Source organism: Rousettus aegyptiacus, unplaced genomic scaffold, assembly GCF_014176215.1.
Source record: "Rousettus aegyptiacus isolate mRouAeg1 unplaced genomic scaffold, mRouAeg1.p scaffold_m13_p_1, whole genome shotgun sequence".
NCBI lineage: Eukaryota > Metazoa > Chordata > Mammalia > Chiroptera > Pteropodidae > Rousettus > Rousettus aegyptiacus.
In genome coordinates, this window is record NW_023416284.1 from 106383254 (window position 1) to 106403336 (window position 20083).

Sequence of the window (20083 nt, forward strand, 5' to 3'; positions counted from 1 at the left end):
TTTATTGGACGTCTTCTCTGTGTTCTGCCATGTAACATATCAAATCAATGAAGAAGAACATTTGTCTTCTGTGGTAGAACCGAGTTGGAATACAGGAAGTACATCCTTAAACAGCTTAGCATCTGTCTCTAAGAAGCACATTGTTATTAAAATTAGAAATTAGAAAATCACATGCTACAGTGGCTTAGATGATAAGGAAATCAGTGTGTTCTGGAGGGGAGACTGCAAGGCTTGTGGGAGATATGATGGAATCTTTAAGGATAAGTAGGAAGTGTAAAGGTAAAGAGGAGAGATGCAAGGGTACTGCTGACCCCTTATTTATCAATATTTGGGGAGCCAGTACATAACCCGTTATAGATATCCGTGCGTGAAGAGCTAAATTGAGAATGTAGCAGAAATGAAAGGAATAAGAAATATTCCGAAGAAAGTATATTCTAAGAATACCATCACTAATTTGATACAGGAGATAACAGAATAGATATAATCAATGATGACATTAGAAATAAAGACCTAGGGAAAGGTTGAGTTAACACATGATTTGATTTTTCTTCAGTTCAGAGTTATATCCTTAGAAATAACAGAATAAGATAATAAATCACTTAAAAACAAAAAATAACAGGACAAAGAGATTGGATAATGTTTTATATGCTGTCTTTAAAAAGAAAAAGAGATAAATTTTTTTTTTTTTAATAAGAAGCTTTGAGGAACTTTTCCCATAATCTACTTTTCTCTCTGTTTTTCTCCCTTCAAAAGTTATACACCTTACCCAGTTGCACGGGTCAAGAATTTTACAGCAATCTTTGACTCTTCTCTTTCTCTTTTACCCAATCCATCAGCAAATCATGTTGTCCTCTATCTTCAACACAGACTAAACCACCTCCGTGTTCCTCCATCACTACCACTCTAACCTATGCCATCAGCATGTATCACCTGAAAGATTACAATATTATTGCCATGTCTTAACAGTTAGTCTCTCTGCTTCCACTCTCGTCATCCCATTAGTCACTTCTCCACACAGTGTAAATCAGATTAAAACATAAATCAGATCCTGTCCCTTTCCTGTTTAAAATCTTCCAATGACCGGTTTAAAAATCTAAAACTTTTATCATAAGATTAATTGATAAAGTAATCATTTAATTTCAAAGACCACACAGTCATCCTTAAAAGACTCACAGGAAAACATATACTTAAAACTTGCAATGCATAAAACACATTTTTTAATATAACCTTCCTTAACTTCTCTGAAATCCAAAAAATTTTTTGAATATAATATCCTTTAATTTATCTGAAATTCAAAAAACCAACATTTTTGTTCATCAATCTCTCCAAAAGTCAACTAAAACAAGCAACAGAAGAGTAATTTAATTTAGAGATAAATTTATATAATAATATGTAACAAAAGAAAAAAAATGTTTTCAAATACATGCCTAAGCTTCTTTGGTTGGTAGTGTAAGAAAGGAGTCTAAGTTTATAAAGTTAACATGAAATTTTTTCTCTGAATACTTTACTCTAATGTTTGTCATAAAATAAATTAATTATATAAAAAGAAATTTATATGTCTAATTCTGTTGGTGGAAGTTCATAAAGCAGTCTGAGTGAAATCTGCCCCCATAGGAATATATTAGAGAGACTTACTAAACTGACTTTTTAACATAAGGAAGACTGAAAATAAATGTTTACAGCAATGGTTTGAATAAGATCTGCAGTTCAGTTAATACTGTACTAGTATCGACTTGCTGGATTTGATAAGGTTTTATAGTTATGAAAATATCATTAGAGAACACTGAGTAAATGGCACATGAGAGCTCTGTATCATTTTTGCAACTTCTTGTGAGTCTTAAATTATTTCACATTTTTTTAAAGGTTAGAAAAAGCCTATCCATAAAATGAATACACTAAGATAATTACACATCATTCATATAAACTCATTAAAGTATCCCTTCTTGGGACTGACACTAAAACATGGTGTTTTTCAACACTTGTAATATGTAGAAAACAAACATGGAATTGGACAAACCAGGGTAAAAACCTAGCCTCAGTCACTTCTAGCTTCATGAACTTGGGAAATTTACTTAACTTCTCTAGCCTCAGTTTTCATGTCTGTAAAATGCAGATAATAATACCTAACTTATAGCAGTGAGAGATTTAAACAAGATAATATATGTAAAATACTTGGTAGAGGCATGACATATAGTTAGCCCACATGATAAGAACTCAATAAACGGTAGCTAGTTAACTATCATTGTCAGTTTTAATTAATAAAATTGAGTTTTTTTTCAAAATAGCCTGTAGTTCAGACTCTGAAGGAGGTTTTTTGTTTGTTTGTTTGTTTGTTTGTTTTTAACACGTCCTTATAAGAAAAATTCATTCATATGGTTCCTGCCTAATTCCAGCTTGCTAACCTTCTAATAATTGAAGTTTCTTATTGATCCCTATTTGCCTACCTCACAAATCCTTTTGAGTATGATAAAGGAATTTCAAACTCTACATGACCAAATCCAAACTCACAATCTTTTTCCCCAAATTTAGCCCTCTTCTAGTAAATGGCAACACCATCCATCTATGCAAACCAGAAACCAAGAAAGCACCTCATACCCATCTCAACACATCTTATACATTTAATCTCCTGTCTCCAAATCTGCCCACTTCTCTAGTTGACACTTTAGCTTCCAAATACAAGTCATTTCTCTTGCTTGGACCTCCTAATTAGTGGCCCTGGAGCCATTTTTGAGCCCTCCTATTGTCTTTGTTTACCTGAAATAATTTCTTTTAGATATAGAAATGTGATTGTAAGTGTTACCTCCCACCCATACTATACTCTTAGAAACCTAAAACAGCTGCACAATGCTCTTAAAAGGGTAAAAATTAAAATTCTTAATATTACCAATGAATATGGCCCTGACCCCTAATTATACTTTAAAACTCTATCATGCTCAGTCCCTGCTCTCCACATCAGTCACCCTGGCATTCTTTCAAGTCCCTTGTATTCTCTATTCTTTCCATCACAAAACCTCTCATGCCTTTGCTTCTCAATCACTTGTCATTGACTCCTTTGCTATCAGCTTCCAAAGAATTACAACCTAGCCCCAATGTCATTTCCAAGCCTACATTTTTTCCTCTACCTATGTCTTCCTGATCAGCGATATCATCCACTTCCAGGATGACTTCCTGTCATTTTCTCCTTGAGATCTAAGTTACATTTCTAATTGTCTTCTTGACAATTCCACTTGGTGTCTCCCACTTAGCATGTCCCTGCCATCTTCCACCCTGACAAATCTGTTTCTCTCTGTCTTCCTACCATGTGTTTCCACCATCCATTAGGTTTCTCAGTCTAAAAACCTGAAGCACTCCCTTCACCTCATTGTCATGCTCAGACAGCACTGTCTCTTCTCTCAATCTCCACTGTCTCCTCCATAGTCTTAGCCACCATGATCTTTTGCTTCAACTGGCCTCCTAACTGATACTCTAGCTTCTGCTCTTATCTACACAATCCATCATCTATATAGAAGCCAGAGTGGTTTTTAAAACATAAATCAGATTCCACCAATTCCCCTGCATAAACCATTTATAGTGATTTTTCCCTTTGACCTCTCACATCTAAACAAGGTTTCATGTGACTTGGCATCTGTCATGTCATACAACTCTCCCTTCTGCTCACTGTGGTCCAGGTATTATGACCTCCTTTCTTTCTCCTGGATCCAAAGCCCACCTCAGGGACAATGTTGAATGACTCTTTTTCACCTTTGCCAGTTTAAAATTGAGAAATGGTATTTAATTTTGTTTTAATTAAAATTTATTCCAAATCCAGTAAGAAAAAAACATTTTTCCATATGTTTATTGGTCAGATGTATATCTACTTTTGTGGCCCATGTATTCAAACATTTTAGCAATTATTCTTTCGGTATGTTCATACTATTTTCTTTCAACTCCTAAGAGTACTTACATATAAAAAAAAAAATACTAGCCCTACATATGTACTATTACACATTCAAATATTTTCTAGTTTATAAACTGCCTTTACATTTTATAATTGATATGCAGGAATATTGATTTTTTATGTTATCAAATCTATTGCTTCTTGCTTTTATGGTTATATTTCTTGTTATAATCAGACAGGTATTTTCTAGTTTAATATTACATAGTACTTCATGGTTCTTCAAATAATTTTATGGTTTTGTTTTTATATTTAATTTTTTAATCTATCATTTTTTTAAAGGAAAGCATAAAGTAAAAATTTAATTTTATATTTTTCCAAAGCATTGACCAATTATTTCAGTGCAAGTTTTCAACTAAATTGAAATGCTAATATTCAAATTCCAGGTAATAATACTTACCTTGGTCTAGTGTCTTCTGTTCTGGTGTCAATAACAATAATTATTCACATTAAAGATACATTTTTTAAAAAATAACTGTTAATATTTGGTTATCTTCAAGTGTTTATTATTCCAATAGGTTAAGAATTAATGAGTCAGATTCCAAATGTATATATTTGGCTTGTGATTAAAGTTGCATTAGATTTGACATCTTTAAAATATTGAGCCTTTCTATTTACGTTACACATCATCATGTATTCTAATCTTTTACGCCTTTTACTAGTGTTTTATAGTTTTGCGTTTATAGCTTCTATAATTTTTCTTGTTTATTCTTAGTATTTAAAATTGAAATTTTAAATAGAGTTTCTCATAATTTAAAACTTTATTGCTCACATATTAAAAAGCTATTCATTTGTGCATTTCCTGAATGCAATTGATAGTTTTTCAGATGGTTCTCTAGTTTTCTAGGACAAAATGTATATAATATACAAAAAAAATGACAGTTTATATTCTTTTCAATAGTTACGACGAATGCATTTTTCTTGACATAACACATTGGCTAAAAGTTTAATAACAAGATTTAATTATTGTTGTAATACACGGTAATTTTTAATGTCAGTTTTTCCATAAAATACAAAGTTGCTTGTTTCAGAGGGATTTTGTATTGCTACTTAAAGCAGTGATTTTTCAACTAATGGCTAAACAACCATATTAAGAAACATTGATTTAAAGTAAGTATCCTTGTGGTCCAAATTTACTGTTTATTCCAAAAACGCAAGCTGAATTTTTTTAACTGCATTTCTGTTTTGTACCAAATTAATTATGCTTTTAATACTTATACCTATTGTTTAGATCATTTATATTAATGAATTATTTCATTTTGAACTATCTTTACTTGAATAAGACACACAGTCATTATTTTATTCAAATAAACTACTGGATATCATTTGTTGCTGTTTTATTTAGGATTTTTGCATTTTATTTATATTTGGTTGTTTCTTCAGTTTTTGTTTTTTAAGTTCTTTAACAGCTGTTTCAAAAATTATTTTACACATGCTTCTTACAAGTAATTGGAAAGCTTTTCCTGTGCTGTGAATAGATTATACAACATAAAAAGTGATAGCTAAATGATTGAAAGAATATGCCATACATTTATTTGAACCAAATGTATTCTTGGAAATAACTCATTGATAACTATATGTCTTGCTATTATTGGATCTTTTGGTTTTATTTTTCTTTACCCAATTATAATTTATATTTCTATACATAATTTTTAAATTTCAAAATAACACTATATAGATATGCATATTTTTATATAATGATTTTAATTTATTTGTTATCTGTTATATTTCTGATTTTACATATTTTATATGATTAAAGTATTAGAGATTAAACCAGTATTTTTTTAAAAGTTTAAGTCTACTAATTTCCTACTTTCTAATTCATTAATTTTTTCCTTTGTCTTGCATCAGTTGATTTCATTAGATTTATTAGTTATTTTATTTCTGGTTTCTCATATTGACAGTTTAGTTGCTTTATTTTTGTACTTTCTTATTATTATTGTACTTTCTCAAAACATTTAATGTGATGGAATGTTTAGTCGTCTCCTTTAATACTCTCAATATTATTTCTTCCTGAGTATTCTATTGATAAAGTTTTGACCTTCTCTTTGATTCAAGTTAGTTAGAAGAGGTTTTTCTTTTTTTTTCCCCATCCTGCAACAGATTAAGATTTTATTTAAGCTGTTATTTTAATCTTTATTTTATTGTGATCATATTCTATATTATTTGTTTATTAATATGTACATACAAAAATCAAGTTGTCTTTATTATATTATTTATATTCTTCAAAATTTCTTTATCATTTTTAATTTAATTTAAAAATTAAAACTGAAAGAGGTATGCGAATGCCTTCCATTACTATTTTTGTTTCTTTCAATTTTCCCTTATGTTACTTGGGGATTTACTTTATATATTTCTATATTATGTTATCTGGTGTAAAAATTTCCTGGTATTGAGGTCTCACTGCAGATTGAAGTCTTTACTGATATAAAATGTATTTGTTTGATCAATTTTATATATTTCATTTGATCTTTATTTTTCTTGTGAATAATTTTGAGTTCCTGCTTTTGTTTTGTTTTAATTTTAAGATTCATTTAATCCAATATTTAATTAATTTTTTTTCTGGATTTGTTTTAAGTTATCCTCTGTAACAAAAAAAAGTTATGAATATATTTTGATCTATTATCCAATTTTTTTTCTGAAGTGTCCTTTTTAACAAATATATTTTTTTCTTATTACTGGCAAATTTATCATTTATTACTCCTTTTGTCTTTTTATGACTTTTTTGTTGGTTTGGTTCTCTTACCATTTCATTTTTTTCTCTTTTTGTATTTTGTTATTTGCTTTATGGTTTCTATCATTCTTTTTCTGAAAGGTACATGTACTGTTTTAAATTCTACTAGAACAAACTCAGTTGTATTTATTTCCCATGGTATGCTTATGTTCCATCTCCAGTTTTCCATGGCTGTATTTCTAGATTTCAAACCAAGATTTTTATCTGAGAATTCTGAACTGTGATAGTTGGTTAGTTTATGTGTCAATTTGGGTAAGTTACAGTATCCAGTTACTCACTCAAATGTTAACATAGGCATTACTGCAAAGTTATTTTGCAAATATGGTTAACATCTACAATTAGTTGACTTTAAGCAAAGCAGATTACTCTTAATGTTGGTAGATCTGATTAATCAGTTGCAAGGCCTTAAAAGCAAAACAGAAGTTCACGAAAGAAGAAATTCTACATCAAGACTGTAGCATTAAATCCTGCTTAAGACCTCACAGCCTGATGACCTGCTCTGTAAATTTTGAATTTACCAACCCTTATAAGTATGTAAGTCAATTCCTTGAAATGCATCCCTTTTTATGTACTATATATTATAATAACCAATAGTACACACACACACACACACACACACACACAGCCTACTAGTTATATATATTTTATATATACAGAACCCTGACCAATATATTAACTTTTCAAATTTTATGTAGTTTCCTTTACAGAAACAATTAGAATTTGTCTTATTTTAATAACCATATTTATAGCATTACATTTCATTTATTTCAGTGCTTATCTTTAATATATATTTTTATATATTTTTATATTATTCTTTAATTTTAGATTCATTTTAATCTCTATATTAGAAAACTTCTTTACATTTTTAAAAATTCTTTCAAAACAAAGATATCTTTTGTTTGCTTTGACATATGAATAACATCTTAGTAGGGTGTCCAATTCTTTAGTTAAAATCTTTTTTCCTTAAATAAACAGATATTGTATCACTATCTTCCTATATTTAAAAATATAAAAAAGTGGAAAACAAGTTTTGTGTCCTCTTCTATTTTTCTTTTATCACTTCGGTTTTTTGCTTATGCTTTGAAGATACACAGTAACCATTGTTCTTGATATTGATCTGTTCAAATAAAATTTAAGTACTCCCAGGTTTGCTATGTGTATTTTAGTTATAGTTTTCATATTCTTTCTGTTTGAGTTATTCTGGACTCTTATAAAAAAATTACCTGTAAATACTTTCTAATTTCTGTTCTCTATTTCTGATACTTTCTCTTTTATTATTTTATTAACCAATCTTGTCGTCTGCTTTCAGGTAGATTCCATCAGTTTGTTCTTCATATTACCTTCATATTCAGTTTGAGGCAGTGACGAAGTCATTCTTTACTGCCTCCAATGCATTATTAAATGTCATTGTCTTTTAAATTTCATAAGATTCTTTATATGCTTCATCTCACTTTTATTTTATTTTCATCTATCTCTTAACCAGCTGTCATTTAAACTCAGACTATTATGGTATCACCTTATAGTTCATCTATTATCTCATAGAATTAATATTTTTAAGGATTTATTGATAGCAATAAATGTATTATCTAAAATTTACTCCTAAAATAAATTATATTCCTCCCTTGCCTTTTACTTGTTTTATTCTTATTCTACTATGTTTTAGAAATTTTAAAAATACCTTCTGGTCCTTTATTTTTCCATTTATCCATCCTTGAATTATAATTCTTAATCTAAAATTTAATTGTATATTATAACAAAACATCAAGCAAAAGCAAATTAAACAAAAGATATATCCTTAACTTGCTATTATTCCTTACCTCTCATTGCCTGAGGCAATGTCAGCTCCAAGATGTGTCCAGGGTTTCTTAGGATAAGCACTGTGAAGCAGAACTTTCCCATAAACCCCTGAAAATAAACGGAGCAACAGTTGGATAGGAAAACCCTTCAGAGGAATTAAGGATACATGAACAAAACTCGTTAGAGAGGATATATTGCAAAATATGTGATATAGAAACTGTATATAAAAATGTTTACCTTATCAGAAAAACTAAATTTAAGCATTCTATTTGTGGCAGGTCAAATATATCTCATATGGCTATGAAACTTATTCTCTCAAAAGATAAAGAAAAATGCATGTTACATCACATCTAGTTATCTAAAAGCTAGGAAAAAAGCAATTCTAATAGTTAACTAGTTAGATTTCCACCATCAAGTGACTCCACACCATTGGCAATTCTGTTGGAAGTTAACTGGTTTTGATATTTTATATTATACATTAGATTTTTCAAAAAGCAAGGGTAATTTTATTTCCTGAGGAAAGAGATTTGATGCTATTAGCTTTGTTTTCAGTGGCTGGACCTCATTTTTTTTTTTTTTTTGTATTACAGTATCAAAGGATAGATCTCTAGGTCCTTTGTTTTAAAATATAATTTATTTCAGATTCATGAATTAAAGTCTCACCAGAAACATGCTTGATGCAGTCCAGTTTTATTCCTTCAGGTCTTTCCTCTTACATGTTTTACTACCATTTAAAATCATGTTAAGCACAATTCCTCATATTCTAGTGGTCTAAAAATATATTGGATATGAACCCAAGCAGTAACAAAATCATGACCGTGCACTCCTAATATACATATTTTTATTTATTTTTAGATAAATAAACATGTATATGAATATGTTCATATATGTTTGAATAAAAATATTAATATTTTCTTCCTGTACCCAAATAGATTGTCTGCATACCCTTGGATTGGCTCACCCTATTTTGCTACAAGTCATGAATCTTAAACTCTAAAGTGTCCATACATTAGCAGAAAATATATGAATAAAAGAAACAAATAACAAACCTTGAGTTTTCATTCAGTGTGAACCAAAATTGAAACCTAACAAACTATCTATGTCAACATCCATAATTTTTCCGTATTCTAACTCAAAAAACTTTTAAAGATAATAAAACTATAATTAGGATTAATATAAATGTTAAAAATACATTCTGGACCTATCTTGGAATTAATCTTTCATAATAATAGTCATATATGTATATATAAAAGTTTTAGAAGATACCATCATCATCATCCTTAAAAAAAAAAAATCCATCTTTTCTACTAAGGCAGAGAAGAAACATGAAGTAATTTAGAGAAATTTCCAACAAGGATTTTAACAAAAAAAAACCGGTTTATTTCCTTAAATCTGAATTATCCAGAAAATCCAATTGACCAGCAAAGCCGATTTCTTGACCATTCCCAATCATCAAAGTTTTACTGTAAAGTGACACCTTTTCTTACTCGTTTCAAAGAAGCTATAATATTCAAAGAGATTGAAATCTGTCATTCACTTATAATATCACAAAATTTTAACCATGTAGTGAAATAAATATTTTATTTCCTATTTAAGTTAGTGTAAGAGAAAATTTCAAAAACACTAGTCTGGCCATATGTCTGGAGCTGGAGATCAGGACAGGCATCTTTTTATATTAATAAAATAGTTAATACAATGTTGTACTCCATTGAACAGAGTGGACACCACAGGCAAAAAAAAAGATTGAATATTCCATCTAGTTTGTCAACCCCTCAAAAAACTAAAATATCCTTGAACCTAATATTCTTAAAAAGATAACATAAATAGCATATATGAAAAATCTTTTGGAAACGATAAAGCACTATCTAAGTATTACATGGCAAAGGCCATGGAACTAGGTTACCAAACTTTATACTATCTTAACACACCTTTTTTCATTTTACTTAGTCACTAATATTTTATAAAATTAATTGTGCCATACAGAGAAAGTGAGAAAATGCTAGAAAGTTGATAAATAGCCTCTTATATATCTATCTCTTAAAACTGAGTTATCGTGTGACTCTTCTTACATCATGGTTGTAGAAACTGGCCAGTCACAGTTTCTGTGCTCTCATGTAAACCAATTTTAAAATAAGATTTGGTACAGTGGCAGTATCAAATGAAGAAACTATCAATAGTAAATGTTTCTTAGAAATCTATAGATCTACCAGTTCAAAAAAATATATCAAAACCACATAATATTTACAGCTGATAACATAGACTCTTAGTCCAGATTTTGGCTTCTGGCCAATTTGTGTATAAATTTAAATTCTGACACTATAAAACTGTGTGGCCTGTTTCATATTGTTCATCATCTCTGAGTCTTAGTCTTGACATCTGTAAAATGGACACTGATTATAGGAGAGCTGGTAAATGAAATAATAAATATAAGTTATCTGAAAGAGTGCCTGAAACTTAGTAAATGTTCTATGAATGATAACTTCTCTATCAAACACATACCTTTAATTTTTAATAAACTATACTATACTCTTACCAATTGTTCCTGGATCAATATAAATTCCATTGAGACGGTCACAAAAGACTCCCTCTGAGGCTCTAAGGAGAATCAGAAGCTTTTGTTCTTTCTTAAAGGGATTTTCTAAAGTACCTGTTTACAAAGAAAAGTAGATCTTTTAAGTCAATTTGAAATTAAAAGAGAGAGCAAGAAATTGAAATTTTGGGAATGCAAAGTAGATGCTATAAAGTAGACTATAAGGAGAAGACTCAATGGTCACATAGATGAAACAAGAAAAAGGGTTAAAAGGAGATGCAATAGACTTCTCTTGAGGGAGTCTGGATAACTGTTCAGCAAATATTTACTTTGTTCTTCATTGAGGCAGAGTATACTTTCCTGACTGACTAATATTTAGCCAGGTCATGTGACTTGTTTTGACCAATAAAGTTGGGTAGATGATGCTCATTCTGAATTGATACTCTAAATTGCTTAGCAAGTTTTTACCAGATCACTCGCAAAGATATACTCTGCCATGAAAAAATTCTTTAAATAGTCTCTACTGTCTGAATGAAGAGACACACAGAGCAAATCTAAAGAGAACACACAAGCTGGAAGCAATTTCAACTGAGTTTAGCATAAATATTTGTTGTTGTATGCCAATGAGGTTTGGCGATTTGTTACACACCATTACTACAGCAAATCCTGGCTGTTACCTTATCTATGGCTGGAACCCCAAATTGCTGTGCATGCATTTTAGCATTTAAGGCTCACAATGAACCTGAAAAATAAGTATGATTCTTACCTTAACTTTAAATTTCATACGTAATGATGTGTAGAGATTAAAAGACTTGTCCAAATTTACCCAACTAGTAAATAACAGAGTCTGAATTTAAATAATGATCTGCTTATGTTGAGTGTTTTATTAAACAAGTTATACATAACAGATAGGCTATGTATATATAAGTAACCAATAGGTTACTTTCTAAGTCTAAATTCTTTTAACAGCATAAGGACACAATTCATTCCAGCTATGATACTCAGACATCAGTTGGGAATTACTTTTGACATTATTCCCTTGACATCAACAGTGGAGTTTGGTCACTTTTTAAAGTATGAGAATTGTTTGGAGAATTTACTGAAATAATGGTAGTGAACATGGCCTAACAAAGGTTATTTTCTTCAAAAAATATATCTTAGCATATAGAAAATATTACAAAGAATTGGTTTTCCGAGAAGCATCTGGTGAGAGTCTCCAGACTACACACTGGATCAAACAAGTTCACAAAAGATATCTGCTATCAAATAAGACTTTCCAGTTTATAAATTCCTGAAAACATAACCAAAAATGAGGTTGCCAACTACAGTATGAAGTAAATCGTAAACTTAAAATTGCTTCATTGTCATTCGTTTAAGTGGGTCTCTCAGTTGGCCCTTCATATATTCCTGGTTAACCAATAGGCTCAGTGTGAGTTTGTGCTTGCTACATAATGGCAGCCATTAGTCTACAAGGGACTATAGTAAGTAAGACTCAGAGACATTAAGTGAATCTGCTTGCAATCATACAATACATTTATGGGCAAGCAAGGATTAGACCCTACAGCCCGTGTGCTCCCCCAAAAAAGGCTAAGGTGCCCTGCTGTTCCATGTAGGTAACTCCAGCCTTCAGCTGAGTGATCAAAATAAAGATGTGCCAAAGTAGAAAGAAAGGAAGCAGTGGAAGAGGAGAATGTTAAGAAAATGTATGTGTGGTATAGGTCTTATCTTGCAGTTATAAGCCTGTCCAGTAAGCTGTTTTCCAACTGTGATTTCATTTATTTCGCAGAAGGTAGTTTAGATTCTTGGGGGGGCGGGGAGAGGGTTCCTAAACAGATACCAGAGAGGGAAAAGTAGGACAGTTTTTGCCCTAGAGAAATGTACGCAGCATCCCACAAAAGGAGTTCAGCATGCCTCTAAAATCAGAGATTGAATCAATTATGCAACCCCGAACTGCAGCACATGTGGAGCTTTCACAGAAAGTCTGGGCAAAATTAATCTGCCTGCCGTGATCTTATGGTATCTGAAAAGACCAGAGTTTGGATTCTTTTTTGTGACGTGGGGGAAGGGAAAGATAGAAGGATTGAGAAAAAGAAGACAAGCAAGACCTAAAGAAGGAAATAAATGCTGTTTTAATATTGAAATGAATCACATCTTAAATTTGTAAAAGCTGGCGAGTGGAAAGCTCTAAAGGCTGGTCTCATTTTATTCTCAAATCTAGCAGTCAAAGAAAGGTGAGAAACTCTTACAGGTTGGGCTTTGCCCCTAAATGGGAGTAGCCACTTCTAATAAAAGGCTTTTAGGACAATGCAGTTCTTCTCTAATTTTTCTTTTTAAAGCTGCTTTGAATTGCTATAAACTGTAGCAAAAGGCAATTTCAACTTGGCCAAATTTAGATATTCGTAATGGAGGGAGAATCATTGTCACTGTGCTGCAAAGACACGCCAGGAATTTACACGTATATGATTTCATTTCATTCTCCCAACCCTGTAATGGATAGTGAAGTTCTCAAGAGGAAACTGAGTCAAAGAGAGGTTAGATAACTTGTCAGAAATTACACAGCTAATAAGTAGAGAAGGTGGGCTTAGGCTTAATAAGCACCATCCAAGAACATAGAGCATAGAGGAATGGGAAATAAGTAAATGATGGTGAGCAAGGAGGGGAAACAGAATACGTTCCAGAAGCTAAAATCACCTGAAGAGATAGAAAAACATAAGTTCTAATATACAAAAATAACTGTTATAATGATTTGAAGTACAAATGGATTCTATGAATTTCAATGGTAATAAAGGAAAAGGGACAAGAACGATATTTTATTAACTAAATATCTTTGATGGAATCAAGTATAAACCTGGTTTACACTTAAACTTTCTCTTTCAACATGACTCCCCACACCTTATAACTAAGCCAACCTACCCACACTGTCCTCTCCACTCTCTCCTCTGTGCACATGAGATGTCTCAGGCTTTTACGTCCCTCATCTTTATCCTGTCTGAACCCTAATCATCCCTCAAAACTTGGATCCATGGTCATTTATTTCTAAAAATCTTCTATAATCTTGAATTATATGCCCCCTTTTGTGCATAAAAATGTCCATGCTCCTTGCAATAATTTTCCTTCAAGTAACTTGTCCTAAAGAAATACTGTGGAATGTGGACAAAGTACATCCCTGCAGTGTTATCTATTTATAATAGCAAATATTTGAAATGCTTTGAAATAGCACACAATTAGAAACAACTGTATCCATTTAGAATCTTTTTCTTTTTCCCTAGTTTCCTTGACAAGCTCAATAGGTGAGCCACATAAGTCCCTAAAGGAGCCCAAATGCACTTCAGAGGCCACTCCACTCCCTCTGCGATCCTTTCTTGTCAACTTCCAAGTGTGGATTAAGCAGCTCTCTAATGGGTAATCATATCACACTGTGTTTTACCTCAATACTTTTAAACTGTACTGTAAGTGCCTTTTACCTGACTGCCTCCTTCTATTTACAGTGAGCTAAAAGAGAAGTAACTGTATTGCAGCAGAGTTCATTTCTATTTTATCCCAGAAGTGGTGAACAAGGTAATTTTAACCAATCCTCTTGCAAAAAAAAAAAATATTAGAAATAAAGAGGAATACTGCACAGTAAAAAAAGACTCATTTCACCAATTTATAATAATTTTAAGCATGGATGTGCCTAGTGTCATTCTTCAGCAAAAATAAAGCAAAAATTGACATAATTTCAATGAAAAATAGATATATCTATAATAACTGGCAAAATAAACACAACTGTTTATAAAACAAACAAGAAAATAGCAAGGATATAGCTAAATGAATAATATAATTAGCAAACAACATAATGCATATGTGGAAAACTAGTCTCATAAAGGAGACATGTTCTGTTTAAGCATGCACAAGACATTCACAGATATTGATTATATGATGACCTAAAACTTAATGATTGCATGATAACCCTAAAGTTTAACAAATTTAAAAGAACTGGGATCACATAGCATATATTTGTTGACCATTGTTGACTCAAAGTGTACAAAAGGTACATTCCAAAATATATAAATGGCTTCAATAAATCGATATAAGACAGGTAATCATAGAGCAAGAGAATAGCTACTTCACAAAATAATATAAAACAGAAAATATTTTAAAAGTACTCAATCACATTAGAAATTAGAGAAATGTGAATTAAAACTATGAGATTCCATTATATACCCACTAGGATTTATGGTGTTTAATCAAGCTGTTATTTTTTTATTTTATAAACTTTTCTGTACACGTGTCATATTTCACAATAAATAAAAATTTATTAACAGATTATTATTTTTCGGGCACTCATGAATTTGCTGATCAAAAGAATGAAAATTGACCAAAATTTGTTCTTCTGTTTCTCCATGCCATTAACTTTTCTACAGCTTTATTGAAGTATAATTGATATATGAATCTTGACATCTTGACATTTCATGATTGCACATGAAAGATAGGGTGAGAAATTATCCCCCCCCCCCAAAAAAAAATAATAATTTTACACATTTTATTCTGTCCTTGGAGGTAGGTTATACTCGGAGGTAGGTTATATGGTGATGACTTTGGAAGTTGAGCTTCTAACTGGAATACAACTACTCTTCTCATGTGTTGTTCTAGCTATTTTCTTCACAGCAGAGCCTCCAGAATGTTCTGACATAATAGGCCTAAGCTGGCAAACAGTGCCAAACCAATTAAATTGTGAAGCTTATTTTATTCTGAATTAGCTTTTAATTCACAGTGTGTATTTGATACACTTATCCCTAAAACATTCCTCCCTAATAGAACCAATCCCATGTGCAAATGAAAAGATGAAAGAGTTTTTAGCCCGATGAAGTATCAATCTGTTACAACAAGAATAACCAGTTGTATTATTAAATAATAATGTCTAACCCCTCAGAGAGTGATTTTATTCAGGCTGACAAATTTTTATTATTAGTGAGGTGTCTTAGTTTATCAACAATTGATAGAATATAAAATAAAAATTAATATAATTTATTCATTCAAATACAAGCAAAATGTAGAAAATCTTTAAAACTTCATAAATAAGGTTGAGGAAATTCATTTCTGTAAGCCTTGGTTGCCGCCACTATAAAATAGGCACGATAATAGCATCTATTTTTTGTGAGGGTTAAATAATTTCATTCATGTTAATGATACATGGCAAAGTGCCTGCATGTAATATCTGCTTTTAAAAATGTTACTTCATAGTAGTAATAATAGTAAAAAATAGTAGCAGTAAAATGGAGAAATAAAACATTACAAAATTAATGTTTAAATTTGGAAATGAAGAAAAAGAAGGTAAATTCCTTCTAGCAAGTAATATCCTATTCCTAAAATGCTAGAAATTAGACATTTCAAAGGTAAAGATAATAGATGATCACTTATTTAAATGTCTAGCCAAAGGAACTACAGAAAAGACAAATTCCTCTCAAATCACTCTTACAACAGTTTTCTAAACAGTTACAACAAAATTATCCATTCATTCACCCATTTACCTGTTTGCTTAAAATTATTTACTTTTTCCATGCAAAAACAATTGACTAAATTTAGCAATTATTTTATTTTATCATATAGTTAACCATTTAATAATTTAAAATAATAAATTTGTAAGAAATTTTATGTTACTGTTATAGTTCAAGAATTCTAAATACAGTTTGAGAAATAATAACTTAAAAAATATTGAAATAAAGATTATTACTGTAAATATATTTAGCATAGACTGATAGTCTAAAAAAACAGAATTATTGTTTGAATCAGTGCTTTGCTTTAAATATATATATTTGTGTATGTATGTATGTGTGTGTGTGTGTATAAATGTTTTTTTGTCTGTCAAAGAACTAATACCCATAGGAAAATAAACTATTTCTATGCTTAATCTCATTTTTGAAACATTTGTTAATTAACTGTTAGTGGCCAGTCTTCCTAGGGACTCACAGAAATAGAGTTTAGTGTTTCCTGAACTTGTAAAGAACAAACTTTTTCCCCTTATTGTTAAATAAGTACGATACTTAAAAGTCACATCCCTTTGATGCCACCTTTTTATTTTATCAGTTAGTTATCAATTTGATTAGAGAACTGTCATTGTAAACAGAAACTGATTTTTTGACTTATGATCCACATTAGCTAATTTATAAACTATTTGTTTTGTAGATATCTATGTATACATGTACTCATATTTATACATTAAATGTGTGGTTATTTGTATTATTTTCTAACTAAAGTTACAATTGAGAGAGTATATATATGTACATATATATACACATGCACACACACATATATATATTTTTTACTTATATCATTTTTAGACAAACATCACCACAAGATACAAGATATTTTCTGGCTACTTAATGAGTCTGACTACTGGGTATTGTGGCTTTAGGCTGAAAGATATATGTTTTAGTCTATACTTTTCTCTGGTTTGTCTCCTTATTAATTAATCATCCAATGAGTCCTACAGAACTGTCAGTTTGAAAGGCAATAAACTATGCAATAATTTTTCTTCTTTTTTAAGATCAAGAAAGTCCCAATCATGGAAGCAGTAAAAGAAACTTTTGCATACCTAGTACTTCATTTTCTGATAATCAAAGTCAAGTGTTAATGATGACCTTAGGCTCCTGACTACAGATGTGAGACAGATTGACAAATACCCATTATTGGCTCTTTAAAACAATGTGACAGGTTTTAGGATAAGAACCCAGTTCCTGGCCTAATTATTGAGTGACTAGGCAGCACATCACATGACCTGGTCATAACAGGCCAAAGGAAGAGTGAACTGCTGAGTCCTCAGGGACATTGTTTTGTGGGGCATGTCATTGCTTACTTAGGGATCAAAGCAGTTTCTATTAAGTTTTAAAGACACGAATTTATCATTATTGGTTATTCTTCTCTGAAATCCTCCTACAAACTATCACAAGAGAATTTTCTATTTGCAATTTTAAAAGTATAAGACTAAAACATTCTCCATCGAGTTGAACATTTGGATCAGTAACATGTAAACACCATTGATATTAAGATAAAAAGAAACATATATTAAAGCACAGAAATGATGTCTTATCTAAGAAGAAACACTGATGAATAAGATAAGTACATACAGCTATTCATGGGCAAAGAAATACAAACATTTAAAACAATAAAAAACTAATGTTTATTGTACAGGTTTTGAGTCAGGGTTTTTTATCAGTTTTTCTCCCCTACACAGATTACAAATTAAAAATACTTTGAGTTTGTACAAGACCACCAACATTTTGAATGTGTTTTTAGCCTTGTTTTGTTCCTTTCATGCAAGGCAGAAAAACATTTTAGTCATTTATATATTAACATTATAATTCCCTCCTCACAGATGTTACATTTAAGTGTAGGGAAATTGAATGTGTTATTAAAAAAAAAAAGGCATTAAGCTGAAAGACAGATTTAGATATGTCTATTCATTTCTATATACACTAATCCTTCACACCATACATTATCAGAAGCCTACTATGCACTAGGTACTAGGGTTACAAAATGTTATAAAAAATCCTATCATCTAATATATACAGAAGACATTCAGGACAGCATGCTATTTTATAACAGTAAAATGAATTTAATAATAACAATGTAAATGAATATAAATGGACCAGGATAAAAGATACACTGAAATCTGCTAAAGGGAGATAGGAAAGGCTCAAAGTAAAGGTAGTCCCTGGGCAAAGGCTTAAAGGGTATGTATTTAAGGTAACTAAAATAGCCTCTAATTCTGGTCTTGCTCTTTACTTAGGAATGAATAAATATTCTCTTTGGATCTGTCATTCATACAGATGATTCATGGAATCTCTGAGATCTGTAATATCACAGTTATAAATCTACTATTGGGGAATTTTTCAGAAGTCATGTAATGAGTTGCTAAACTGGAATTATAATCTAGGTTTCCAGAAATGCCATATTTTTGAAGCTCCTAAACTAATTTCTGTCCTGTTTAAGTCAGAATCATGAGATTATCAAAAAGTAGCCATTTCCAGCACTATTTGTACTCATTTGTGTTCTTTAATGCTTTAAAGAACAACACTGCTTAGCTTAAGATCCAGCCTACACCATGAAACTTATCTGTTTGCTATCCTCCAGCTACTGTGGCTGCCTTTCTTCCTCACAACTATGTAAAGTACATTCCTGCCTCTACACTTTCTTTTGCACTACACTTTCTTCTGTCTGAAACTCTCTTGTCCAAATTTTTGCTAGTCTAGCTCTTTTTTGTCTCTATGGTCTGAGGTCACATTAACTCTTCGGAAAAGATTTTACTATTTCACCTGCAGTGCCAACATCCAAACTGGACCTCTCTTTAGCTCACACTCCTATTTAGTTGCCTTTAGAGTATGTATTGCCATCTAAAATTATCTTCCACATTTATTTTTCTATTTCATTGTCTGTTTCCTGCAACAAAAGAATACAAGCCAGAATCTTATTTGTCTTGCTCCTTGCTGAACATTCAAGTTTTGGGAAGAATGCTTGGCACTGAGTTGCATTGAGAAGGAGAGAGGAAGGGGACAGAGACAAGAAAAAATCTATAATAAAACTTTACAAAATCACCATATCAGAGGAATTATTTTCTCCTTAATATCTACTTATATTTTTTTTTGCTTCAGTTTATCATCCAAAAGAAAGTTTGTTATTCATGAAAACATACAAAGGTTTTATGACATTACTTTTAATGTGGGTGACTGTTCATTTTCAAAAATGAGATTTAATTTATTGAATTGTACTTAAGGCTACTTAAAAGCCAAGCAGATGAACTTGTTAAAGAATAGATAAATGGTGTTGAACTAGAAGTTTAGAAGTTTCTATCCTTCAACTAATGTGTTGATTTTTTTTTTTTGTTCTACATGCAAAGTAACATTTTGGATCATGTCAAAACTATATTTGATAGCCATTATAAAAAAAAAAAAAGCTAGAATAAGATGGTCAGTTTTCTTCTCGACACTCTTTGTTCTCTCCACTGTATATCATGCTACTGACCACTCCTTTCATGTAAATTCCTTCCTTTGTTTCAAGATATTATTTTTTATCATTTCATTTTCTTTCTACCTTTATAGCTGTTTTTCTT

General features: G+C 31.0%; 1 protein-coding gene across 11 annotated transcripts in view; it reads right to left on the reverse strand.

Annotated features, from left to right (window-relative positions):
- Positions 1-20083, reverse strand: part of PKHD1 (PKHD1 ciliary IPT domain containing fibrocystin/polyductin) — a 405020-nt gene that overhangs the window by 115973 nt on the left and 268964 nt on the right. For all 11 annotated transcript variants that reach the window (XM_036218764.1, XM_036218741.1, XM_036218730.1 and 8 more), the window contains 2 exons: positions 10999-11112; positions 8486-8573 (listed from right to left, as the gene is read on the reverse strand). In XM_036218764.1, the coding sequence (XP_036074657.1) occupies positions 8486-8573; positions 10999-11112 (202 nt within the window). The remainder of the gene's footprint in view (positions 1-8485; positions 8574-10998; positions 11113-20083) is intronic.